The sequence below is a fragment of the Nipponia nippon genome, unplaced genomic scaffold, assembly GCF_047370975.1.
Source record: "Nipponia nippon isolate SJK-2023a ecotype South Korea unplaced genomic scaffold, ASM4737097v1 scaffold_3, whole genome shotgun sequence".
Classification (NCBI taxonomy): domain Eukaryota; kingdom Metazoa; phylum Chordata; class Aves; order Pelecaniformes; family Threskiornithidae; genus Nipponia; species Nipponia nippon.
Genome location: NW_028262347.1, coordinates 83,729,188 through 83,756,757, shown reverse-complemented (window position 1 = coordinate 83,756,757; position 27,570 = coordinate 83,729,188). Strand labels below are relative to the sequence as shown.

General features: G+C 44.8%; 1 protein-coding gene across 1 annotated transcript; it reads right to left on the bottom strand.

Annotated features, from left to right (window-relative positions):
* Positions 1-304: 304 nt before the first annotated feature.
* Positions 305-25,704, bottom strand: YBX3 (Y-box binding protein 3). Its single transcript, XM_087765529.1, has 9 exons — positions 25,341-25,704; positions 21,489-21,552; positions 19,719-19,752; positions 14,704-14,793; positions 13,920-14,042; positions 7,284-7,378; positions 2,036-2,207; positions 1,290-1,390; positions 305-845 (listed from the first exon to the last, which is right to left on the bottom strand). The coding sequence occupies exons 1-8, from the start codon at positions 25,585-25,587 to the stop codon at positions 1,325-1,327; spliced, it is 891 nt and encodes a 296-aa protein (XP_087621655.1). The 5' UTR covers positions 25,588-25,704; the 3' UTR covers positions 305-845; positions 1,290-1,324.
* Positions 25,705-27,570: the final 1,866 nt, after the last annotated feature.

Genomic DNA, 27,570 nt, shown 5'->3' with positions numbered 1-27,570 from the left:
TCCCAGTAACCCACTCCAAATCCCCCAAACTCCTGCCACGAGATGGTAACAGAAAAACCCAGCCATTTCAGCCAGAAAAGCAGAGAAGACAGCGTAGATTATAGCTCTGTTGTATAATTCCTTTGCAGAAGATTGAAGTAGATTCACCTAACCTAGCCATGTCCTTGCACATGTATCATCCAGCATGGTTTTAAACAAGATATAGCAACACGTATCTCTCATTTTCACATATAAATGCTGAAGCAGCAAGATTTAAATCATGAATTATTTTAAAGGTAAACATGAACAAACACACTAAACCAGATTTATTTTTGGTAGTTGAAATCACTTTTATTTGTGAGGAACGTCACCCATGCTGCACAGTTTCAAATAGATCTTACCAAGGAAAGCGGAAGTTTCTCCTCCCCGCGTCCTGCAGTGAACAGGACTGGCACAGAAAAAAAAAAAACTCATCACACCTGGGAGGTTTAGCACCAGCATCCAATAAAAAAAGCATTTGATTTCAGTTTCAGTTCTTCGGTTGGGGTTTTTTCCCTTTTCAGTTTGATACCAAAAGAAAAATTGAAAAATTCAATACTAGCGAAATAGTGAAAATCTATAAAAAAAATATTCCCCACAGTTGCTGTTGAAACTGGGGAGGTTACTCTTTCTGAATCTCGCTCTCTTTTTCTCTCTTCATGCATCTATCTTGCAGGCGTTCCCTGGATCTCAGCTGCTGGTAAGGTTTTTTTTTTTGTTTTTCTTTTAAGTTCCGATGTTTCAAATCTTTGCTTTCATCATCACTGTTGATAATTTATTGCTTGAGTGTTTCTTTGGTGTTACTTTTGAGTTGTATTTTAGGACACCTGTTGAAGAGCCAAATTTTTAAAAAATTACTTTAAGTTTCATTTTCCTATTGAAGATATGGGATGTCAGGTGGAGAGGGAGTTATCCTAATAACAGACAGGACAGGCATGACTGGCTTATCCTATCTATAAGCTGAGAGTACAGTATCTTCCAAAAGCAAAACATCACTTAACTCATTAGCAAATGCTATTGCTATATAGACCAGACAGATCTTCCTGAAAAAATCAGGCTGATAAAGCAAAATTTACTTTGTGACAAATACAGACACAGAGGAGAGAAAGAAGAGAAAGCAGCAAACAGTTCCTTGGTTTGCCTATACAGCACTCTCAGAGGTTGTCACAAGTATCTAGCCAATACATAAGGGGACGTGGCCAGAGCCCAAGTCCTAGAAGTATACACAATGCTGCTTCAGTTGGAGAACAGGAACTATCTATATTCCTTACCTGAGGGATGGTAAAGGTGCCTGGGGAGCCGGACATTACTCAGCACCACTCTGCTCGGTCACTGGAGCAGGATTTTCAGCAGGCGTTTCAGTCACCTTTGTCTGAGACACAATAAACTTTTATTATAGGCAAAGACTGACCTCCAGACCATTCCTCTGTTCAGTGATAGGGCCAGCATAACCCAGGTTTTAAAATAATCAAGGAAGGTGAATCCTCAGAAAATACTAACTATAGGAAATACACTAAAATTTAAGTATTACAGAGCAGGTTCTGTCAGGGGACCACCTCAAGTAGATATAGAGTAAGTCTTTCCTCATTAAGGTAAAATCTGTCTTTGCAAACAGTTCCCTGAAATCACCTGGTTCAAGCAGTTCAGGAAATGGATCTGGAGCTTTCTAATCCCTCTCTCATACTACATACAGACTGAGGGCTTGAGGAAGCTGGAAAACACAACTGTTTCTCTCCACTTCAAAAATACTTGTTACAGTCTGACCCCAATTAAAGACTAACCAGAAGCAATCCCTCTCCCACTGCTGGCTCCATTTAAGATAAGCTGCGCATTCTCAAAAGAAGTCCACAAGGAACAGGCAAGGAAACCAGCTACTTTCAGCCATCAGCACTTTGGACGTGGCCATCAGACTCCTCCAGCACACCAACAGTACACTAGTTAAAACTCCCACAGGACAGATGGTCTTGAGCACTCACCCCATCAAAACTCTGTCTCTGCCACGTAAGAGCATGCTTACCTCTTTCCCATCCTGAGCTGGAGCATTGGGCGGACGAGGTCGACGCCGGTAGTTGTATGGGCGCCTATACCCACGGCGAAGTGGCTGCTGACTCATAGCGTTGGCCTCATGATGGTTCTCTTTGTTTTCAGCCTCTCCAGCCACTGGGGCAGGGCGTGGACGCGGGGGCCCTCTGAAGAGGGGAAGAAGTATGTGTTAAGTAGGAGAGAAGCCCGAGGAGGTTAAACTACCATAATTTTAGCCCAGCAAAAACCTCTCTAACCAAGTACCATCTGCAACAATTTTGAATGCTAGTAAACCATGCCTTTGGAGTTCAGCTGGCATATAGCTAGAAGGGAAAGACCTGTTTCATTGGGTTAGACAAGCAACCAGGGTGTCTCTTCACTGCTGAAGCTACATCAGCATATTCTGCTGTCAGTCCTACAATAAAGAGGTAGTTAGCCCATTTGAATTGCTGGCTAGGAGAAAAAACAAGGCAGTAGCAGCCATGCAGGCTGATTCTGCCAAGTTAGAGTGCCACTAGCCGTATACCAGTCCAGCCCTATTCATAATTAATGGTGTGATCCCTTCCTCAAGGGGGGCAGCGGAGAGGAAGGTCCTGATCTCCTCTCCCTGGTGAGCAGCAACAGGACAGGAAGAAATGGAACGAAGCCATGTCAGGGGAAGTTCAGATTGGACATTAGGAAAAGGTTCTCCACTGAGAGGGTGGTTGGTCACTGGAACAGGCTCCCCAGGGAAGTGGTCATGGCACCAAGCCTGTGAATGTTCAAGGAGCATCTGGATGGCAGTCTCAGTCATATGGTTTAGTTTTAGGTAGTTCTGCAAGGAGCACAGCGTTGGACTCAATCCTTATGGGTCCCTTCCAACTAAAGATATTCTATGATTCTGTAAGCTATCAAGTCCATGTTCCTGAAGCGTGGAAGAGCATTTCATGCCATTTCCAGTATAAGCAAACTATGTTTATAAACTGTCAAAACACAGCCAAAAGTGATGACGAAGTCACTGTGTATCTTAGTTCCCATTAGCTGGCTTAGCTAATCCACAGCTATTCAATCCCAAAAAACAAATTTAGCTTTTCCAAAGGAGCCTAACACAAAAGCACTAGTATCTCTGGATTTAGGTATTGCTTGCATTTACATGCACTATCTGTTAACTCAAACAGAAACATTCTTCACTCATATTGGATACAGTAAGCTATCATACCTCTTACAGGGAAAAATGCACCAGAAATGCATAAATTCCCATTAGCCATGGGCAAATTATCCAGCTTGTAATTCACCCACATGACATGCAAAAGCTCAGGTGCCTCACTGTACTTGGTGTGGTGCTACTCCTGACTGCCCAATGCTAATGAAAACTTTCAGGAATAAAATTTATTCTGCTCAGATCCCTACAAGCAGCAGCATCAGTATTACCCCATTTCCCACAATCCTAGATAAGAGAGCCAACTTTAACACAAAGATTCACAGATCAAAAACCTCAGAGTAGAGGTGGAAGGCTCATAGTTCTACACCCAGCATTCAGAAGAATGGATCCATTTTGCATGGAACAGGTAGTCATTACAATTAAGGACAATCTTGTTATTCCTATGAAATTCAGCTTTTTGTTGCTCTTACACCGTTATTTACACCTTGCCATTTTCAATCAAACATGCATATGCAAAAATGGGGATTACATCCATTTCATAGTTCATCTCTCTAAATTCAGTGTTGGAACTTAAGCTAGTTGATAAAGACAATGACAAGAGAAGGAAGGGAGTGAATGGCAGACTAATACAAATCAGCTCCTTGAGAACAAAATCATAGAACAGTTTGGGTTGGAAGGCACCTTTAAAGGTTGTCTAGTCCAACCCCACTGCCATGAGCAGGGACATCTTCAACTCGATTACATTGCTCAGGGCCCCACCCAACCTAACCTTGAATGTTCCCAGGGATAGGGCATCTACCACCCCTCTGGACAACCTGTTCCAGTGTTTCACCACTCTCATTGTGAAAAATTTCTTCCTTCTATCTAGTCTGAATCTACCCTCTTTTAGTTTAAAACCATTACCCCTTGTCCTATTGCAACAGGTCTAGCCTTTAAGTACTGAAAGGCTGCAATAAGGTCTCCCCGCAGCCTTCTCTTCTCCAGGCTGAACAACCCCAACTCTCTCAGCCTTTCCTCATAGCAGAGGTGTCCCATCCCTCTGATCATTTTTGTGGCCCTTCTCTGGACCCTCTCCAACAGGTCCATGTCCTTCTTGTACTGAGGACCCCAGAGCTGGATGCAGTGCTCCAGGTGGGGTCTCACCAGAGCAGAGCAGAGGTGCAGAATCACCTCCCTCGACCTGCTGGCCACGCTTCTTTTGATAAGAGATAAAGCCAAAGATACAGCTGGCTTTCCAGGCTGCAAGCGCACATTGTTGGCTCATGTCCAGCTTTTCATCCACCAGTACATCCCCAAGTCCTTCTCCTCAGGGCTGCACTCAATCCCTTCATCCCCCAGCCTATACTGATACTGGGGGTTGCCGTGACCCAGCTGCAGGACCCTGCACTTGGCCTTGTTGAACCTCATGAGGTTCACACAGGCCCACTTCTCAAGCTTGTCCAGGTCCCTCTGGATGGCATCCTGTCCCTCAGGCATGTCAACTGCACCACTCAGCTTGGTGTCATCTGCAAACTTGCTGAGGGTGCACTCGATCCCACTGTCTATGTCATTGATGAAGACATTGAACAGTATTGGTCCCAGTACAGACCCCCGAAGGACACCACTTGTCACAGATCTCCATCTGGACATTGAGCTGTTGACCACCACCCTCTGGATGTAACCATCCAACCAATTCCTCATCCACCAAACAGTCCACCCATCAAGTCCGTATCTCTCCAATTTAGAGAGAAGGATGTTGTGGGGGACTATGTGACAATACTTTATGAAGAACACCAGTGAAAGTAATCCAGTGTTTTATTTAACATGTCGCTCATTCTCCAAGATAAAACAAGTCACAAGAAGCCAAGAATCTGAATGAGCTTTTCCACTTAACTCAATTAAAACATAAAAAAAAAGTGAGGCAACATCTCAAAAGGTATGACAGTCAGAGGCCAACTATTTCACACTGATATTTTTAACTGCACCAAATTCCTCAGCTATGGAATTGTTACCTCAGTGTAGAGGCTGGAAGCTGGAGTGGTCATGTCAGAACTAAGGCTGGAAAAATGAAGAAAACATTCCTACACTGGCCAGTTTAAGGTATGACTAAACACAGATGACTCAGCAACTTACTCTGCATATCCCACTGGAAAGCATCAGTGTTCCTGTGAACTCCAAGGGATCTTTACTAAGAACGGCCTACTGGGTCTTTGAGTGTCCATTTATCCCAGTTCTATGGATCCCTAGGGAAAAATACGGACAAGGAAACCTACTTCCCAAACAGCCTCCCAGCCTCCACTTATTTTCCACACCGGGGATTTCCTGAGCCAGACAGAGTTTGCCTATTTAGAGATACCACAATGGTGTTATCTTCTAGCTCTTTGACAGTCTCCCCCAAGCTCATGCAAGCTTTTAACATCTCTGATATCCTGTGGCAAAAGGCTCCAACAATCTGCTGTATGCATAACAGCTCCAGTCAGCAACCTAAACGTGAGTCAGCAGTGCACTACTGCAGCAAAGGCAAAATGGATGCTGGGCTGCATCCACAGAGACAGCAACAGAGAGATGTGAATACCCCACTCTACACAGCACTTATCAGGCTGCACCTGGAGTACTGTGTCCAGTTCTGGTCCCCACAATTAAAAAAAAGGAGGTGGACAGACTGGATACAGTCCAAAGGAGGGCCATTACGATCAAAGGGCTGGAGAAACTGACCTATGAGGAAAGACTGAGGGACTCAAGGCTTTTCTCCCTGGAGAAGAGAAGGCTTAGGGGGGGAACTCGCAGTATTCTGGTACTCAAAGGGCAGCTACAAAGAAGACAGAGGCTCTCTTCACAAGAAGCCACATTGAGAAGACAAGGGGCAACAGGTACAAGTTGCACCAGGAGAGGTTTCATCTTGATATAAGAAAGATCTACAGTGAGAACAATTGCTTACCGGAATAACCTCCCCATCACTGAGGGCTTTCAAGATATGATTGGACAGGGTGCTAGATAGTCTCATCTAGGTTCCCTTTCCCACAAAAAGTTTGGCCAGATGATTTTTTGAGGTCCCTTCCAACCTGGGCTGTTCTATGGTTCTGTGAACCTCCCTTTGTTTTTCAGCATGTCTCCCACTTTCCTTCATTTGAAGGCTCCTCATAGTGTATTCTTTTATCACAAGAAAAAAGCAAAAACAATTTCATCCATCCTTTCCACTCCACTCATTACTCTGAGGACCTCTACGACCTATCTTCATTTGTTTTTACTCCTGGCCTCAGAGTCCTCAATCACTTCCATTCTTCACACTTTTTCCCCCCCTTCAATCATTTTTATGAGTTTTAACTTATTATTCTGGAAGCTCTGCAGTTTCTTTAGCAACCCCTTTCTCCAGAAGTTCTGGCAAGACTAACTCTAATAACCCTGTTTTGTTACCCTCTACTTCAGGAGCCCTCAAGGAACCCAAATTTATGTCTTGACTGACAGCAATAACCTCCACTGCACAGGATACTACAAGATAACTATAATGCTACCATATAATCTAAGGGCCTGTAAGAGATAGGCCACAACTTCAGTTTTTACTGAAGAGAAGGCTTTCCTCTGTACCTACAAGTAGCACCAGTGCATAAAACCAAGACTGTGTGACACCGAGGACTGAGCTGGATGCGCACAAGCTAGTAGTCCAGCGCTGAACTGCAAACTACTGTCTGCAGTCCACAAGAAAAGTTATAAAGCACACCCTGGCCCCTGCAGATGGTGGGTCTACCTGTCCCAGGTCAAGTGGGATTTGGATTCATTAGTTGTCCAGGAAAGTATAAGAGTTCAGCTGGAAAGACACAGACCCTGCAACTCACTTCAATACATTGCTCAATTGTGAGAAGTAACAGGATACAAGGAATTCTTCACCCTTGCTTGACCTGTTGCTGGCTCTGAGCAATATATAAGCACATTAAACAAATTCTACAGTTGTTTCCTTACTCCTATGGCTCACCTTTCTCCTAATAATTAAAATGCTTCTCACTGTCCCTACCATTTGCATGCTTGTTAGTTAATGCCAGGGAATACAGCTTCCTGCTCCTAATGAACCCTGTATAGATCACAAAAGCATCTGAATGTAATGATGAGCAAAGGAAATAGTACAAACCTGCGATAACGGGGACGATAGGTAGGATTCCTATGAACTTGTTGATGAAGTTGTCCTCCTTCTGTGACCCCATCCTTGATTTCTCCCTCACCACCCTACAACCAAAAGAAAACAGAAGACAAGAGTCAAAGATGAAGTGTTATCTTATTTCACAGGCCATATATTAACTATAAAGCCCAATGATCTGAACACAAGTTCAAAACCAGTATACCAGTACAGAAACACCAGCACACCAGGTAATAAGAAGCAGCAGATATTCAAAAGGGTTTAGTTTGGGCAAAGATAAGAGTAGGACAGAACAAAAGCCAATAATGCTGCCCTTGTTCCTCACAGCAACAGGCTGAAAGCTATCTGATGACACCTCCTTCCTGTCTGTCAAGAAAGTTCTCTCTGATGCATATGAAAGCACATTTCAAGACATGACATTGCATTGTAAGGGGTAAATTGTTATAGAGAGGCAGCTACTGATCAGCACACTTCTGAATTTGGAAAGCTAACTGAAAGACGTCACGCTGAAACTTGCCAGAGACCACTTCTGGCTTCATTCTACACAGAGCCCCATTCCACAGAGAGCCGCCACAAAGACATGAAGAAATTTAAAGACAGAAAAACTGTACTACATCATGTCAAATACTCTTCCACATACTCTCAACATTTTCAGCCTTTCAGAGATGCAGTGGTGATCCTTCCCCTTTTGTTGTTAACTGATAAAGCTGTATTTCAGGTTTGTTTTTTTTTCTAGTTTGTTGTTTGTTTTTTTGTTTTGTTTTTTAGATGCCAGCCATCAGTAGTGTCTGTTTTATAAAACATTACATGATTTACAGTTCCCATTGTACTATTCTTCCTTTTGAAAGAAGGAATTTAGCAAGAGATCTAGAAACAGAAATGCATCTTCTGCATCTGATCCAGTAGGAGACAAAAGCTATTGCTTCCTGACAGCCTTCAGTAGTCTACATTGTTTGACAGGTCTTCCAATTCTATACAGCTATTTTTACCACCACCATCATATTTTGCTCTGTTTTAACTGGCAATCTCAGGTAACTGCATGGGCAGTGAACTTTTTGCTAGCTAAGATAACATGATGGTAAACATTTAGATAGGCTGGAGCATTGTAACAAGAGCTGGAGGTTGTAACAAGAAATCTTGGGGAATTAAATGAACCTCAGTGACCAGCCTGGACAATCTTCTCCTCTCAACACAGTAAAATACCCTCCAAATGCATTAATAATTTGAAGCACTCTTTGTAGCTTCCCAAGTTTCCAAAAAGCACAGAGACGTTGCCTAGAAGCAACTGGAGTATTCACATATATACCTAGAAATAGCTATACCAGCTATTCTTAACAATACGACAGGGTCAGCTGCTGAGGTGAGTAGAGAAAAAGCAGAATTCAATTAAAAACCCCACAATCATAAATAACATTATCCATTATGTTCTGTCATGCATAAAACTGATCAGGACAACTAAATATCCACAGGAACTCCCACTGACTAAGTAGATAGTAATAACAGGTGGCATTTGATAGCAGTTGAGAAGTATTTGAGAGACTCAGAACCCAAAAGGAAAATTACATGTCTGAGTTTGACAGCATTATACTAATCTACTTTGCAATAACACTCTACCCTGTTTGTATCAAGATGCTTTGTACTACATAACTTTACAGTTTAATAGACCTGTGATGGGTGGTCAGAAGTGTCTCAGACAGTAAGGTGAGAAACAGCACCGCCAGTATTGTGCGTGGCAATAGTGAGTCAGAGGCCCTGGGATTTGCCTTTTGTGGCACAAGGACCTAATGCTGCTCCTGCTCTCACTCTTTCCCACGTGAGGACTGGCAAAGCACAGAAACAGGAGCAGAGAGCAACAAGATGTCAAGGGAGGAGACGATGCAAAACAATCCTGAACACGTTCCATCATAATTGCCATTTCTCTTCTGCAGGCTGTCTGAGCAAGCACACATGGAATCAGGGCTCAGTTCTAGCACTGCCACGGCAGAAATACGGAACCATGAAGGCCTAGCAGGTCTTGTCTGAGGGACAACGTGCCAGAAGCTAACAAAGCATCAGCCAACCTAATTGTAGGGAGGGGCACACAACAATATTTTTCATGAGCCACAGCTCTCCTATGCCACTTGACAAATCAGCATCGCATTCACAGCTCTTTAAAAGGTAGTATTGAATTTCTACATGTTTTTAATAGCACAGCCCAAGCCCACTCCTCCCTACAGAGGGCTGCATTAGAATATCAGATAAAAGACTCCATCTCCTGTAGTAATGGAAAGAATGACTAAACCTGATGAAGCATTACTTGAAAACAATGCAAACATTTTCCTATTCATCTTGAACTGAATGTTACTATGTCAGTATTTCAAATAGATTTGGCTTAAATAATCAGTTGAAAACAGAACAGCAAAGCAACTGAACTGCTTAGCCCAGAAGTCCTGATAGTTTCCTGCATCTTCTATAGTATCACTAAAATTCCATTAACACATTACATTAGTATCACTGTCAATTGATCTAGGTCTATTGGCCAGAAGTAAAGTATATCTCCAGAATAAAACAACTATGCTGTCAGAAGTCACTGAAACAGACACAACTTAACCAGAAAACAGAACCTGAGTTTTGAGGTCTTCTCTTATTGTACTGATAGTAAGTATATTAGATCCATTTATTAGGAAAGCTTCATTTGTACTCTCAAAAGCACCACACTGTCTAGCATACACATTATCCTGTTCACTCAGTCTCCTCCACAGGAACCTTCCAACTTAGTGTAATGCTTTCTAACAAAACCTTAGGTCATCCTAAAGGACAAATGAATGAAGCTGTACTCTGTATTTTCCTCTGAAGACGACCAAAATAGCAGGCAGGCTGTGATTCCCCATGAAGACCTTGCACAGATTTCTCTAACCCTAAAAAAGTACAAAATTTTATTGCTGTCCTCCAAAGAAAAGTTTTGTAAGCATTAACTGTGACTGCAATGAGCTTTATACCCATCTGCTTCCTTTAATTTCTTCTTCATTTTTTCTTGCATCTCTTCAGATCAGTCTGTAGCTTCTGTATACTACTATTCATCTTTTCAGGTCTCCTCTCTACAAGGAATAGTGTCAGCCTACAAAACAGCTTTCAAACTATTTCACCTATTTTCCAACTCACTGGTATAGAGGCTTCTTCTATTAGTAGTACACACAATAGGCACATGAGGACATCATGTGTTCTCAAGGTTATTCCACAATTCATCATCCGTTCTAACATTCTGACTACAGCTCCATGCCACGTCTATGTTGTCACCACTGAGTGAAGAGCACAGCCTCTTTTCTGTAGCAGATACAATTAAGAAATTTTTTATATGAACAAGTGCTTCTACTTTCCACAGAACTCTCCAGGCAATCCAGATGCAGTTCCACTGGAGATGGTTAAGTGCCTCAGATTCCTCAAGATTCACTCTCGAGAAATTCACACAATGTGTTCAAAAACAGACCCAGTAAGTTACATACAGAGTATAGGCACATTTGAGCTAGCATAGCAAGCAAAGGATAGCATTTTTAGTTTGCCTAAAACCATGCCAGTAAGCAAGGATAAATCAACTCTTGCTGCACTGCGAGGTTGGACTGGAGTTGCTAACAGACATCAATCAAAGTTCTTGATACCTAGAAGGCCACCATGTCAAAAGTCACCTCAACAAATTAAACAATTTTTTGTCAGTAAATACAGGATTGATGATGTGGACAGCTGAGCTCTGGGAAAGCCTTTCACCTCTGCAGCCTAGTATATCCTTAAGCATAGCAGGCCTGGCTACACTGAAACCTTGTCCTTCAGGTGTGCACCAACAGTTGCCTGCAGCTGAGTAAATATCCTTTCAACAAACACAGCCCAAGAGTGCCATACCATCAGCGACTCAAACTTGTCTCAAATATCGTACAGGACAGTTAGCCAAAAACAATTCCTCAAGTAGTGAGGCACAATCTTTAATGCACCTGTTAATGGGACCATACAGCACTACGTATACACTATTCTATGGCTCACAGACATTGCTACCTTTCTGCCCCCTTTACAGACATGGGAATGGAAGGGAAAAACAGGAGGCCTTGTTAAAGGAAAAGGCTATTAGAAATAAGCATCTTTCCAGATGCAGTAGACATGCAGTTTCAATTTGAAGAATGTGTTAACGGATGGAAGTGAAAATCTCCAAAAGGAAATATTGATGCTTCAGATGAGGATTCACTCTATTCTCAATTGATCTATCAAAGCAAGCACACAGGGGATGACAAGAATATCTGGACAAGTTTGAGTGGTTTCATTGACCTACACTAGGGAGTAGTTCAGGGAGAGTCCCTGCACAGCCCTTTGCAGTCCCTGCAAAGGCTTCCCTAAAGTGGAGCTTTGACTTTCTCAGGCAACTAATAAATGAGTGGGTAAGAAGGCCCAGCAGAATTGGTTGCACCTCAAACTAGCTCAGAGCACAAGAAGGGTCCACTGCAACATGCAGAAAGTTGAGCAGCATAGCAGAACATCAGCTCTGGCTGCACAAGGAACTCCTGACTGAGCTCAAACATGAAAAGAAAGTAACGCTTAAACAAGTCTTACACATACAAGTCTATGAGACTACTCAGGATACATTTGAGAGTGCTGAAGGAGCTGACCAATGTCAATGCCTGGCCAGTACTATTTTTTAAAGGCCACAGCAATCAGAGTTTACCTTGCTACCTGTTAGAGTGGCATGCTAAGGGAATGGTACTATAGGGTCTTGAATGAAACAGAATTTACTCTTAATTTTAACAGATGATACCAAATCCAGAGGAGCAGTCAATGCATTGATGGGAAGGCCTGACATTCAGAGGATACTCAACAAGCTAAAGAGAAGGACCAACAAACCTCATGAACAATAGCAAACCATGAACACCCAGGTTAATGTCCTTTGGTAAGTTATCATTTGCAAGTTTTGAAGGCTGTAATTTTTCCAGAGCCAATGATCCCAGAGAAAGAGCAGTATCTTTCAGGTTAGGAAACAAGAGATGACTTCACAGGGCATCAGGCACCAGTCACACAACAGCTAAGGTCTGGTACGCACACCAACTCAGTCTGGGGACTCAGATATAAGCAAGCCAAAGCAAAACAGTGTGATATCACAATTTGTACCCCTTGTGTATATCTTCAAGTACCAGGATCCAAGTGTGTTATAGTGTCACATGCAAGCCAGGTTTTTAGCTGCATTAGTTCACATTAGACATCCAAGAAAACGTGTCCCAGCACAAGTACCCTGAGACTGAATGTTCCCCATGTCCAAGTTGGGTCTCACATTATCCCTCTTCAGGCAAAAAGAAACAGCTGCTTTCCATGTTCAGCAATACACAGGGACGTCTGCTCATTTAAGATCTGAAGCAGCTCCAAGGCAACACCAATACCACCAACTAAAGCATTCACTCCCAATAAAGACAGTTGAGGGAGATTTTAATCTCAGGAGAGCAAAAGGAAACAGAATCAATACTGGGACATAGCTGGTTGATGAGCTAACAGATAAGACTGGAAACATCAAAGCACTGAACAAAACCAAGTATCCTAGTTCTTTGCCACTTGGCGTGAAAGCTGAAGCTGCAAACTATATCACCACAAGAACAAAGACATACTCAGTAATAAGCTATCAGTTACCAGCACCAGCTTCTAGCCGTCTCCAAGGGACTCAAAGAACACTTTTCATGTATTTAAAGCTCAGTGGTGTCCAGCAGGATTAAAGACAAGACCTCATGATAGCTAGTATAAACAGTTAGACTTTAAGGGAGGATTTGACAACATTCATTCTGTTTGCCCCCATGCTGTCAACTCTGTAGAACAAGATGAGAAGAGAGTTATGTTTCTTGGGCAGAGACTTCCACCAGGGCTCTCGTATTGTATCATTCACACATTTCTGCAAGTGATGATCACAGACTCAACTATTAAAAGAAAAGCTAATCAAGCCTGGAGTATGTTCCAGTTTGCTGGATTGTTCTAGGCACCAATTTAGTACAAGCACGATGTGGATAGGAGTAGTAACTGCTAGAACTACAGCCATGTACCTCATACTTCTCCCTCTGCAAAATCTTGCAGGGAAGCTGCTTAGGAAGGCTTGCAATGTTATGAATAGTGGTGTGCAGTTAATTTAAAGAAAAAAATGCATTATCTTTACACTGAACTGCTGTAGGCAGTAGGCCTATGAAGGGATGACACATGGAGGTTTCAACTAGCTGGTCAAACTACTACTGTACCATGCAAAAGCGATGAACTTCTAAACAAAATCTGTTTTCCAAGTAACCCTTTCAAGTTATGGTTATACTACTTAAGTGGTATTTATATTGCTCTAGGTGTCTCACTCCTTTGTGTTTACTCTTCAAACAAACAGATACCTTAACACTCAAAGAGATGCTTTTAACACGTTCTAGAAAGACATGCCAAGGAAGGGCCTACAGGACACCCAATAATAGAAAAATATCAGTATCCACATCAACAATGCACTGGAGGAATGCAGAATATTACTGAAGAAAACTCACAACTTAGTTAAGCATTGACAGTTTACTATATGCCAGTGCTGAACCTGTAGTTCCCTCTCATGAGGGGATTAGAAGACTGCTGAGGAGGTAGGATGACCACCACTAAAGAAATTAAACTTACACTTCGAGGTGGTCCACGGCGTCGGCCAAAATAGCCACGTCGATAGCGGCGCCGGTCTGCAGCATAGCGGCTGCCTTCTACAGGGACTCCATCTGGACCAGTGACATTAGCTGCTTCTGCACCCTGAAAGGCCAAAAGAAAGTAAACCAGGGTGGTGGGAGAAAAGAACAACCAGCTACAGGGAGAAAATGAAACATAAGAGAGGCTTTTTTGCATCACTTCCAAGCTACACAGATTCCTTCTTCCTATGTAGTGCAAAAGCAGGTTTGTTATTCTGAATCCCATAACCAAGAGTTATGATCATGAGTTAAGACCCTATCAGCCAGACTGAGTTCAGAGGAAAAAGCAAGTAGTAACTGATTAAAGGAAAAAAGAAAAGCTCAGAAAACTCAAAAAGAAGTTTGAGAAAGCAGAAGCACAAAGAACTTGAAGGTTCTTACAGTTATTAAGGTACCAGACTCCAAGACAAATTCTTCAGGGCAATATATGCCTCAGTTAATGATTATTGGGCAGGCTGCAAGCTTCAAATGCTCTATCGAGTAAAAGTTACAGATTCTAGAACCACTAGGATGTAGTTAGAGTTTTGATCCTTATCTAGAAACACTTCTTAATGAAGCCTTTAAAAAACTGCTCTTCCACAGAAAAGCCGTATGAATGCCACCCACCCTAGGGATTAATACATTAGACAAAAACACCAAATACACAGCTAAGGTTCTGTGTTACTCCCCGCTAGAGTGACGTTAACTCTGTTGAACCACACCCCTAAGTCTCCATAATCTCTCACCTTCTCTCCCTCGACCACATCAAATTCTACAGTCTCTCCATCACCAACACTGCGCAGATATTTCCGTGGGTTGTTTTTCTTTATCGCCGTCTTTAAAGAAAGAAGATACAGAAAAAATATTATTTCATCTTACACATTCATAGCCCTGTAGATGAGGGAAGGACAGTATTCTTCTGCTACAATCCCAACTCTACGCACCAGATCAGTTGCCACACCAAGACACTTCACATACATAGATGTGTCTCTTATTCCACAGGCCCTCCAATATTCAGTCAACATTTACTCCTTTCTCAATACTTATGAGTTTACGAATCAGCTGTTGCCCCAGGATCCCCTCTGTCAAGCCTACTAAATATCCAGATCATTAAATTTCTGTACAAACAGAGTTCACACTGAGCCTTTGACCTCCTGCAAGCTGTACCAAGGCAGCTCCAGCAGCAGGTGTGACCCATGCCTTCACAGTCATTAGGAGACCTGTAGACCATCTACAGAGAACTTAAGACCAGGAGCATTTTTGTAGAAGGTGCCAGTAACTATAAGGTATCATGACAACTCATAGTAACTAAAGAAGAATTACTATAACTCTGATGTAACATAAATAAGCATTTTACTTAAGCACTGTAACAGAGATCCCCAAAGAACGCAGGAATAGTACCAGAATAGACAATCACAGTGCTAGCCATCTCCTAGATGGAAACCCCAAAATACTATTAACAACATGGCTTCCGATCAAAACCAGCTGAAAGCCTCCTCAGACTCACAGGAACACTCAAACCTCCTGGAGTGATTTTCAGCCTGTCAGCTATGGATGCCTTTCACTCTGTGGAGTATTTCTAGGATTCCACAAAAAGCCGTTAGCAAGACAAGCCTGCTATCTGTTCATTAGGTAAGGGTTCACAAACTGAAGAGGCCAGGGGAGAAAAAACCCCAAACAAACCCAAAACACACACATTGTACAAGCCAATCTAGTAGCCAGCTTTTCACTGAAGTTCCCTTAGATTATTACAGACCAATTCACTTTAAGTTTCCCGATACGGGCATCTTTTGTTAGCATGAAGGAGGCAGGTGCAGATCCAGTTGATAGAAGCACACATGGAAATACAGGGGACAAATCTGGCTTAAGAAATGGGATGCAGGGGAGAAACAGAAGAGACAGTTATCGTATCTGTCTGCAGATCAACTGATCTTAATTCTGCCTTTTTTTTTGTTTGAGTTGCTGCCTGTGCATGGCAACTATATTCATTCAGTCAAAAACAGCCCAAAAATATTCCCCACTGAACTTCTAATCAGTTTAAAGTTGAGCTTGACCAGTTTAGGAAAAGTATTCTTATTGCTGCTGAATACAGTCCCCTTTGTGTTTCAGGCAATAGGCCAGCACATCCTTTCAGTCCTACATCTAGCCACACCTTTCCCTGTACCCTGCAGCGTCCCTGAACAGCTTAAGGAAGAATGCAAGAGTGTACATATTATTGTTATCAAAGCAAAAACAACCCCAGCTTTTTTTTTTTTTATACAGGAAGAGAATGAGCTTCTCAAGTGAATTCTTTTGGGAATTACTTTACAAAGCAGACTCCCACCATCAGCTGAGACAGCTTTGTTTGCTTTCTGCTGACCTATTAGTGTAACTGCCCCATTTCTAAAATCAGCTGGAAGTGCTAGATTTTCCATAAATGCTATATACTAATACTAAAATCGTTATCTTCACTGCAGATTAAGGGTTTAGTTCTTTCACCACTTGTGCTGACACAACTGACTCAAACTCATAAGACTTGTGCTCTGCATACGACAGAGTTGTCAACAAGCTGTATTTCAAACTCCTTCCCCTTCCTTCTAAGTGCAGAGGAAGAAAGGACTACCAGATTTCTTTTCAGCAGAGGGTGTGTACTTAACATTAATCAAGCTCCTCAAACGTCCTCCAGGAAGGGTAACAGAAGATAAATTCAATGGGATTCCACACATTCTGTTCCAGCTTTATGGCCAGAAACTTCAAAATTCAAATTTGCAATTGAGTAACCTGCCAATAGGAGACAGGCTGCCACACACTAGGCTGAGGTTTAGGTGACTAGGAACAATTTTGAGTAAGTCCTAGAATTCAGAGCAGAAACTATATGGCTTTACTGCTAACTACTTCAGCTGCAGGTAAACATTGCTGAAATAAGCCTCTAACAAGCCTAAGCTCTAAGCCTGATGAAGAGACTTTTACTCTGTATATCCCGAGGGGAGAGAGCAGTATTCTCGCTGTTACTGTTCACCAGCATCCTGCAGGCTCCAGCTTCTTTAACACAAAACATCTGTCTTTTGAATTAACACAGACAGCACTCAACAATTAAGACAGAGCCTTTCCTTTCCCAAGGGGACACCCATGAACAGACAGCTATAAGAGTCTTCAGAGCTAGTTCAGTATTTTGTTTGGAAGAGTTCTTTCCACATCCTCATGATATCACCACATCATGTGCACATCCACCATTGTCACAGCAATAGCCAAAATTCGTTACACCAGTGACTGGTGCACGTACACCAGGCTGTGTACGATGAGTACAATCCAGTGGAGTGAAGAAAGACCTGTGCAGCAGAAGATATTAACTCCTCCTCACTGCTTGTGATTCAAACTATACCTAATTAAGCTGGGCTTCTCTGGCTACTGACACTTTTAATGGTGTTAAATTGCAAGACCCTGCTCCCCTCCAGACACACTCCACCCCACAAGGCGGATCGATCCCTATTAGTTGCACCACCTCTACTGACACAGTGCCCTAGACAGCAACTTGCGTGAACCAACCGGACACAGATGCAAGCAAGGCAAAGCAGGTGAAGAATTGCCCTTCCCCAAAACACTGCTTGGGTCCCCTGCAAGACAAAGGGTTAATTCAAAGCAAGCCATGCATGCCCTAAAGAGAAAAGCATTTTAATCTGTACTAGGTTTATAAATAGCATCCAATAGCCAGACACCAAGCGTTAACCCCCATTCCAATCATGAGATCGGCCTGTTCCCTCCCCACTGCAGATGCATGCTGGGGAGGCAGGGAGGAGACTGTATCTATTCAACTAGGTCAGCCTTATTCTGAAGGGATTAGGCATGTAATCCAGTCCCTCCCGGGACGGGCGCGGGAGGAGGCTGGCACTAACCCTGGAGAGGGAGCTCCCTCACAACAGGATGTTGGCTTTCGCAGTGGATTTGCCTCCCTCGCTGGGCGGGCCCCATCCTCTGGCCCTGCTGAGCCAAGCAGGCAGGAGCTCCAGCCAGAAAGCCCCAGGCTCTGGTAGCAAGCACGTTCACGTACTGGAACAACTCGAGGTGGAAGAGCTGAGGAACACCCGACTGCAGCCAACCCAGGCCAGAGCTGGAAGCGTCTACCCTGCCATGCACAGCCCACCAACAGGGTTAATCAGATGCAAGCTTGCACATGATGCGGCATTTCTGAAACATCAAGCCAGTTTTGCTCAGTGCTCACTACGACAGTATTTTAGCCACAGGAGATAAATAAGTTCCATACACACACCAGTTTACATTTAGGTGAATAATCTCCACAGGTGAAGGAGACAAAACAGCACAGATAATACTAGCTTGCTGTGGCCCTTCACTGTTTGGGTCTCAACCCAAACTGTTTGGGTCTCATTCCCAAGCAGAATAACAACTGATCCATGTTTATCTATGTTATCAGCACAACAACCATTTTCCAGGATATCTTCTCACAGGTCTCAGGAAGACCTTGTTTGTCTTCAAGGTAGCATGTTTCTGCTACTAGAACTCTTCCCACCTTCCTCTGGACATGTTCCCATCAGGCCGCAGACGCAGCGTCTGTATCAGCGTGCACAGAGAACATCGTCGTTAATGAAGGAGGGTGACCCTTAGAAATTGTTACATGCATTGATAGCTCTTGCTCCCAGTCCAACTGAACTGGGAATGTGTACTGCGCACACTTCCCGACATCTTCGCTCATTACAGGCACTAGACTTCCTCCCAGCTTCATCCATTTTACGGATAACGAGTTTACACTCCTTGACCCAGAGAAACAGTTATCACAGGCTATTTAGTCATGAAGCCACAAAACCTAAACCCTCAATGTTGACCAGCATGTTTAACACAACTACATATGCACATATCCTCATCCTCTGTGACCAGCTCCGAGTGTTAAGTTTCCTGGCTACATTTGATAGAAATCCTGCCACTTATGCCACAGACAAAGCTCATGCTTTTAAGAATCACATGAGCCTGCAGACATTTCATATGGGACAACCTCCAGGAGCAGTATCTCATTTTCTGGTGAAGTAAAAGTCTCAGATGCTGCAAAGACAGATCTAAGCCAACTGATCAGTTTATAATAGCATGGAGACAGCATCCCCTGTCTTCCCATTAGTTGCCCGTGACCCGAGAGTCATGGTATAAACTTAGAACACCCTACTGACAGTTCAAGGAAAGTTAACCAATGACAAGCTGCTGGGCAACCTCTCTGTGCTTGGGCACACTTGGCACACAGCCTTCCTCCTCTTCTTCCTAAGAGCAGCTGCCTCATGCAGTAACAGCTGATGGCAACCCAGGCTGGTCAAGAGCCAGACTAGATCACTTTCTCTCCAATACCAGGGAGGGCAGACAGAACAGACCTGAAAACGAAGAGGGTAGGAAGAAACAGAAGACACAAGGAGCATGAGGAAATGGAGGGTAAGGACAGACAACAAGTAGCAAGGTATTTACAAAACAGCAGAGTCATGTCCCCAGGGAAGGGACAACCAAACAAAACAAAAACACACAAAAAAACCAAAAATCCTTTAGTGTTCAAATTAGAACAGACAAAAGAAAGCATGAAGGGTTATAATACCTACTCCTTCAGTTATAACTCCAGAGAGTAGGAAAACATCCTAATATTCCTCCCTGAAAATTTCAACATACATGTCCATTCAAGGTATTTGCTGTAAATATTCTAAGAAGCCAGGACAAGGTTGGGTGGCTGTTTCAGGAAGCTGCATTAGAAACCTTTCTTAGTGCACATCCCCATGTACAATTACTACTGTCTTACCTGATGAACAAACACGTCTTCTTTGGTATCATTTCTGCGAAAAGAAAGTGAGAAGTCGTAAGAGTTCAGACTAAGAGACTTAAATAGAAATCCCTGACTTCACAAGTGAAACCCTCCTTCCCCCAGCCCGTAGTACCACCCCTGGATTCCATACATTCTGTGTAAGCCTATGCTACTAAGACCCTGCTCTGAATTTCCAGGGTCATATGCTTGACAGCAAGAAAGTACTCCCCACCCTCCAGACGGGTGAGGGGACAGGGGAAGGTTCTCTGTAATCTTCTGGCAAATGTTCAATATTTTGTTTTGAAACAGGGCAGAGTTAATGACAGGACTGCTTGCCTTTCACTATTCCACCCCCCCAAAAAAACTTCCACAGGGGCTGCAACCTGAGCTGTTATCCCAGAGGTCAAGCAAAACTATCAACAGGACTGGCCACAGCTGTTAACAGAGCTCTCCTTTCAGTGAAACTCAAAGCAACCAGGCACAAGAGGTGTTAGGAAGAGTCCATTGGAGGGGGACCCAGACATGAACATCAGGTTGTCTGGATCAGAACAGCCAGTTCAGGCTTCCACATGCAAAACATGAAGACAGGTCCAAGACCTTGATTCTGTGCTCCCCTACAACAGAAAGAGCCTAGACCCTGCCGTCTGTTCACTCAATTCCTTCTCTGCAAAGGGAACATGTGGGTCAAAGAGTTTGTGAAGATAACACATAATCCAAAACTTGTTGCACTGAACTGAAGTATAGTAGACTTCAGTTTAGGAAGAAAGCTAACAAGTTATTACACCATATCCAGCTGAAGGCTCTCACATCAACTGCTATGAAAGACTTTAGAGTACTTCCTAATTCAAGCTTTTCTTCTAAGCTTACATAACACACTGGATAGTAGCCTCCGGAGACTGGGATTAATACTGTAACAGAACTGGCTTCAGATCCATGAAACAGGGCTCTTCTACCTCTTTCTACAGTGTCCAACTTGCCCAAATCCACCTGCTGTGTAACAGTTCAAGGACTTGCAGGACAAAATAACTTGCCAGGTATGTCTTTTGCAAGACAAGCATTCACCACGCAGGAGCTTCGTTTTTTCACAAAGCACACAAGACATTTAAGCCCCTCAACCCCACAGGTATTCCAGCCTTAAACGACAGTTTTCTCCAGTAACTTGGAAGTGTGGGTCTTGGGCACCTAGGGTTGGAGTGTGATCGGTATCACTTACAGCTATTTGGATTATCAATGCCATTCAGAGGTTTGTTCATGTTCAGAGGAGGAGAGAGATACAAAGAAAGAATTTCTGTGAACCCAGGCCTGCAGGCCTGGAGTATCTTCAGTTAGATGACATCAGAGAATCTCAATGTGTATTTAGAGTGGGTATTTTGACCAATTAGTTAACACTTGAATTTTTATCCAAAAGTATTTCCCCTCATCCTCCGACCTTACTTGCACCTTTGAAAGAAGCCAGGCAGTCCTGAAAGAACACACAGCTCATTACAGGTGTAGTACCAGTAAAGATGAGAAACAAAGTAACAGACCAAATTTGCAATGAGTTTGACCCTTTCCATTTTCTCCCCATGCACACAACCTTCAATGGGGGGTGGGAAGAGTCCCCTAGGATGATATCAAAGTTTTGAATGCCTGGCCAGATCTGGCTATCAACCGCATGAACTTGTAATCAGGTCCTCGGGTCTCTGCTGCGATTACTAACACATGGCATATTATCTGTACCACGAGTCTTAGTACAGCATAAATACAACTATCATAATTTAAACATACCTGTTGATAAAGCCATATCCATTTCTGACATTGAACCACTTGACTGTGCCAAGAACTTTGGTGGCTGGAAAGAAAAAAGTTAAAGAAGTTATTCTAAAACATAATGAAGTAAAAGAACGTTACAAAAATACTTTTATACCTGCACATGAAGTCACAATCAGACCCATTCTGCTTCCTTAACACTCAAAGTGTACCTTCATCTCCCACTTCAGTTTGTACTAACACTGTAGCAGGAAGCAGTTCTTCAGCACTTGCTGTTCTTCAGCCAAGAGTTTACCACACAGCACCTAGAATGAAGTCCAGCTCTATTTTCAGAACTATTTCAGGCCATCCATCCCATCTCTTTTTTATTTCTTATCCCAGAAATGGGCAGTGAAGCTGAAAATCCCACTGCCATTCATCAGTTCTCTTTAGCTTAGTAGCTAGACATGAAACATAGGTGGAGAAAGCTGCTTAAAAGTCCTCTCTTTCGCTGAAAGAGAATCACTTTTTCTTTTCTTCCTTGGAAACCAGAACTGGCCAAAGAAGCAGTATCAAGCACCATGCAACTCTCTCAAGTGGAGAGGCAGCACACCGTTATTTTGGACAAGCTCTTTCTTGCATTGTCAACATCACTGTAACCAAACAAGACCCCACAAGACGTTTTTGTTTGTTTTGTTGTTTTTTTCTTTTTTTTAATATTCCTACTTCTAGACATCTGTGATTTACCAGTTACAAACTGACCGACTTTATGTTTCAAGGCTTCTAGGATCAAGACAAGCTCCTGTCTCAACACCAAAACAGCATCTTACTTAGAAGCCATACTGCAGTGTCTTATAGGATCTGGCGAAACCTGTTCCTCCAACATATAGGTACGTGTGGGAGGAACTCAACAGCAATGGAGGTAGTTCAACCTCTCCTTCCCTCTCAGCAACTGGGTGGAGACCACAAACTTGTACTTTTCAAACCTGTAGGAAAGGGAGAATTTTGGGCTCTAGACTTTAACAGATGTTACTGATTACATAGCATGACCACAACTATCTAAGCAATCTACATAGTACTTATTTGAAAAGGGTCTAGTCACCTACAGGTGGCCGCTTGTTAAAAACCTTACATGTTTGGTGGCGGGGGGAACTCAAGAGGCAATTAAAAATAAAATAGTCTAGAAACAATCTGCAGTTCAGAAGTACAAGCCAGTCTGCTAGAGGCAAGAGCACACTGCAAATTGTTACCTTCATCTGCTCTACACCTGCATTCTTCCCTAAACATCCACGAGGAGATGACAGAGCTAGACAGACCTTTGGTCTCACACAGTCTTGCCATTCTTATATACCCCTCTGACAGACAAAAAGAGCAACCTCTTCCTCCTCCTCCCCTGAATGGAGCACTAAAGTAGGAATGTTTACTGATAGCAGTCCATCGTAGTACTGTTGCTGTTACTGAAAATAATAACAGGCCATTTCTCATTGCACTTTTAGAAGTGAAGGTTTTGGTCTTCTTTAATACAATTTTTTAGCAGAAAAATGTTCATATTTAGAAGAAGCAAAACCATGTTAAGACTGAGACAGTTACTAGAGAAAAGGGCTCTACCTAGTACAGCATCCATTCCCAAGACTTCTTGTTTACAGAGATAAAAACCCTAAGTTTCACTGCCTAGCACTGATTCAGTAACAATAACAGTCTTCAGCATCAACATTTGTAGTCATGCTTGTACATTTAGTTTCATGGGGACATCACTAGGTACAGACACTTATTGCTACCACAAAGGCACTGGCTACATGCAAGAGCTCACTGCACTAAGACAAGTCAACAGGGGAAGAAGGGGGGGGTGGGGGGGAAGCCAAGAAACAGGTGCCAATGGCACATGCAGGTTTTAGCCTGCTTTAAGAAACAAGGCTAATACCACTGATTCCCCCACCATCATCCTTCCCCTCCCCCACAAAATAACTATTGAATCTGTTGGCCTACTTCAGTCAGATTAGGAAGAAGGCGAGAAACCTAGGAAGCCTCACGAAAACCCTCGGAGGGGTCAGAAAGCTGGTAGAAGGAGAGGTAGTCAAAACTCACTCTACATGGCCAGCTGGCTGCTGATAAATGGAAGTCCACAGACACAGCTTCAGAGTAACACTGCTCCTTTTGCACAAGCTGCCAGAGACCAGGGGCAAGTCTCCAGCATATTCCCTAAAAGTGTACTGGGGAAATACCATTCCCTACCCACACTAGTCTTACAGTCTCCCCTAAGCATCACCGGGGGGGGGGGGGAAGATCATCAGACACAACAGCATGACACTGAACATCCACGTGGCCACGGCGCAGCCAGCGTCAAGCCTGAGCTGTCATAGCGGGGAAATCAGGCAAGGAGGAGGACAAGCCAAGAGGAAGCCATAACTAGTTTTACTGAGGAGTCAGAGAAGACAGTTGACGCGATGACAGCTATCCCACCAGCAAGTGGAAGCCCATATATTTCTAAAAGATGATGTACTCTGATGCTATCAGAGGAAACAATCGTCAGCCACTCCTACTCATGCCAAAACAGCCTTTCATTAGTTTTAACAAGGAAAGCCAAAGCTTCCTGTGACTGAGAAAGAAGAAAAAGTTGATTAACCTTTATCCTTATACCTAGAAGTCAGACATTTGGATGCCCTGGGCAAGCATCAGACCTTGCTTCTAATGGGATCTTTGTAAGAGGAAACTTAAGTGAACATAATTTACAAGACTATTAACAGGGACATTTGAGGTGGACTTGAACATAAGTCCATTTTCAATTAGCATTATCAGCGATCATTTTCCTTACAACTCCTGCTAAAAAGCTCGCCTACAAAACCATCACTATTTTCTTTTTCCTGCTAGCCCAGGGAAGGCACTTGTGCCTTCGCTTTTTTCTTTCCCCTCTCCAAGCAACAGGCGAACAAGATAAAAACATTACCAAGAATAAAACAAGCCACCTTAAGTCAAGAAGCAGCCAGACATACCAACAGATACAGATGTGCGTTGACTGATTACTGACAAACCAGATAACAGAACAGGGGAAAATCACACAAACCGTACCTCCAACTTTTGTTTTGCTAGAATCCTCCCTACCTCAGCTCCAGAGAAATCCTTTACCTGGCTCCTCTATCTGCTGCAGGAAGACTTCAGAAGGGAAGATGCTGCCTTTCCTTAACAAAGTTCGGGACTCTGCCCTAGTAGTCAGCCTCAGCTTTGCCTTACTAACCGCTTACTGCTATGCAGTTATAAACAGCAGATCCCTATTTCCACTGCAGATGGAAGTCTTGTCCTTTTCAACAGGTTGATCCTGTTTAGTCACCATGGAAAAAAAAAAAAAAAAACAAAACACCACAGTAGCAGAGGTGGCAACTTGGTATTTCGCTTGCCTCTTTACTGATAAAGTAGAAAGTAAAAATAAAAAACCACTAATCCTAGAGGTATTACGAAAGCGGTATTCTTTATAGATAGAAAAGTTGTGCAAAGACCTTAAGATTAAAGGGGGAGCCGCCTAGGGTTTACCAGCAACTCTTTCCAAGGGGAGATACCCCTGCAGGCGGCAGGTACCGAGAAGCCCGTCAACATGGCTGCGCTTCACTCCCTAGCCCCGTCCGGCACCGGAGAAGCGCCCGGGGCCGCGGTTCGCGGCCCCGGGCGCTTCTCCGGTGCCGGACGGGGCTGTGCACAGGTGCTCCCGCCCAACTCCGAGCTGCCGTCCCGGGCAGGCGCCGCTCGGCTCCCCCCGGCCTGACTCACGGCCGCGGCGGAGCGCGGGGGGAAGCCGGGCCGGGCCCCGGGCGGCGGCCATGTGCTGCCCCCCCCCCCCCCCCCCGCCTCCCCGCTCCCGCCTCAGGTGCCCCGGGGAAGTTGGGGGGGCTCGGTGCTCACCCAGCACTTTCTTCTCCGTCTCGGCAGCGGTTGTTGTGGTGGTGGCGGCAGCGGCGGCGGCAGCAGCGCCGGGAGCCGCCTCACCAACAGCCGCGCCGGGCGCGGCGGCGCTGACGGGGCTCTTGGGCTTGGCGTCCGGGGTGGCGGGCGACGGCGGCGCGGGGGCTCCGGCCGCGGCGGCGGTCGTGGTGGTGGCCGCCGTGGCGGGCGCCGGGCTGGCGGTGCCGGTCTCCGCCGCCTCGCTCATGGTGCCTGGCGGGAGGGAGGGCGGTAGGTGGCGGGCGGGTGCGCGGCGCTCGGCGGCGGGCGTCCCTCAGGGCCGCGCTGGGTCTTACTGCCCCCAAAATGGCCCCGCCGAAGTTTTAACACAGTCAGCGGGGGCCGGCGCCGCCTCATTAGCATTTAAAGGGGCCGCGCCGACATGGAGCGGGCGGCGCGGAGTGGGGAAGCGGCTCCGCCGTGGCGAGCACGGCACGGCACGGCACGGCACGGCACGGCACGAGAGGCTGCGTGGGTGGGTGGGGGGGTGGGAGGATGGATGGATGGATGGATGGATGAGCTCCGGCCGTTTGTGCGTGCGCGTCTGTGCGGGTATATACGTGGCCGCGTGTGTGTACAGCAGTGTGTGTACGTGCGTGGGGCGTGCGCGTGTCCCGGGAGCTGAGCGCCGCGTGCGCACGCACGTCCGTGTCCCTGGGTAGACGCGGGCGTGTCTCCGCGCGCGGGTACCTACGGATACATACGTACACGCAGACGCAGCGGCGCGTGGGAGCCCGGAGAGGCCCGGGTCAGCCGGTGCCCGCGTGTGCGAGCGTGGCTCCGCGCGGCCCGCGCCGCGCTCGGCCTGCCCACGCCCGCGACTGCGCGGTTGGGTGGTGCGGCAGGGGCGTGCGGCTGGGTGGGCACCCGAGTGTGTGCGTGTGCCGCGGCGGGGAGCCAGCGTCGTCGGAGCGTGGGTGCCTGTGCGTTTTGTGGGAGACCTCAGCTGGGGGGGGGGGGGGGGGCGCTGGGGCGCAGCCATGTGGGCGAGCGTGGGTGTGCATGCGTTGGCATTGTCACTCCTTTTTCTTTCCTTGCCGTCACTTTTTCTCCCGTGGAGTCCTCTGGCTTGCATCCCCCATGACGTCAGGTTGTCACCCCTGCTGTCCCGCTGCTGCCTCATTTCCTCACCGCTGCCCTTACATCTCCCTCGCCCTCCTTTCTACCTCTTCTTTCTTCCCTGCCCTTCCCCCAGTTTTTGTACAGCCCCCCCCGAGTGTCGTTTCAGGGATGTTTCTACTCTTTTGCAGTTTGCGCACTAGCACGCCAGCGTTATTCCACACTCCCGCCACATCACTTTTCTTAATTGCCTCGGCCTCGTGTCCGTCTTTCCCTCCAAGACGGATGCCTGAACTGGAGCTTCATGCACCTGGCCTTCTCTGTCTTAAAGTTTTGCTTTGCTTCTCTGTATCCCTGAACAGTCAAAGACCATCGGATCCTGATTCTTTTCCGCTTTGTACCCCCTCCTGATCCCCACTTCTCGACAATTCCTTGGTCGTTTCTCACAACAAAAATGAGAGTCTTTGAATGGTACATCCGTCAGGTAGCCACACCAACATCAGCTCCACAGCAGTCTCAGATGAAGCGTGCACTGGGAAGGCATGCCTCGGGGTATGGTTTAAACTGCACGAGGTCGCGCCTACCGAACCTCCTCAGGAACCTTGAACCCGGGTTTGACAGATGTCAGAGCCAAAAGAAAAAGATGCTACAACGCTGTGATGCAGACCCTCCCACAACTGCAAACCAGCTAAGGCTTAGCTGCTCGAGAGAGTCATAATGAACTAGCGAGCTGTTTTGGAATTCAAAATGCTTTTGGAGGATTCAGAGGTATTTCCACCCACAGAGGCATCACTGCTCCCACTTCAATTACTTACACCATTTTGTAAATTCTGGATGGAAATTATTATTACGGTTCTCGTCATTGCACCCCACTGTACACATAAGAAAAAAATAATTTTTCTCCCACAGTTTTTAATCCTCCACTCTATGTTAATTTTATTATTTTAAGGTTACGTCACTTTGTGTCCTTTTACATTTTCAGGGTACATGAAAATTTCTGTGAGGATGCTTATTTGAATGGATCTTGAGAGGAAGGCTTATTATGCTAAGTCAAATGCATTATCAAAATTCAGACACTGACATGCACTTGAGACATAAAATTTATTTTCAATGAAGTTGTTAATTAATTTTT

Bases quoted from the DNA above. Each gene is read 5' to 3' on its own strand.
- YBX3 (XM_087765529.1), bottom strand. From the start codon at position 25,587: ATGAGCGAGGCGGCGGAGACCGGCACCGCCAGCCCGGCGCCCGCCACG. The intron at 19,753-21,488 runs GTATGTTTAAAT...TTCTTTTCGCAG, and splicing joins GGATATGGCTTTATCAACAG to AAATGATACCAAAGAAGACG. The intron at 1,391-2,035 runs GTAAGCATGCTC...ATTGTGTCTCAG, and splicing joins CAGCTCAGGATGGGAAAGAG to ACAAAGGTGACTGAAACGCC.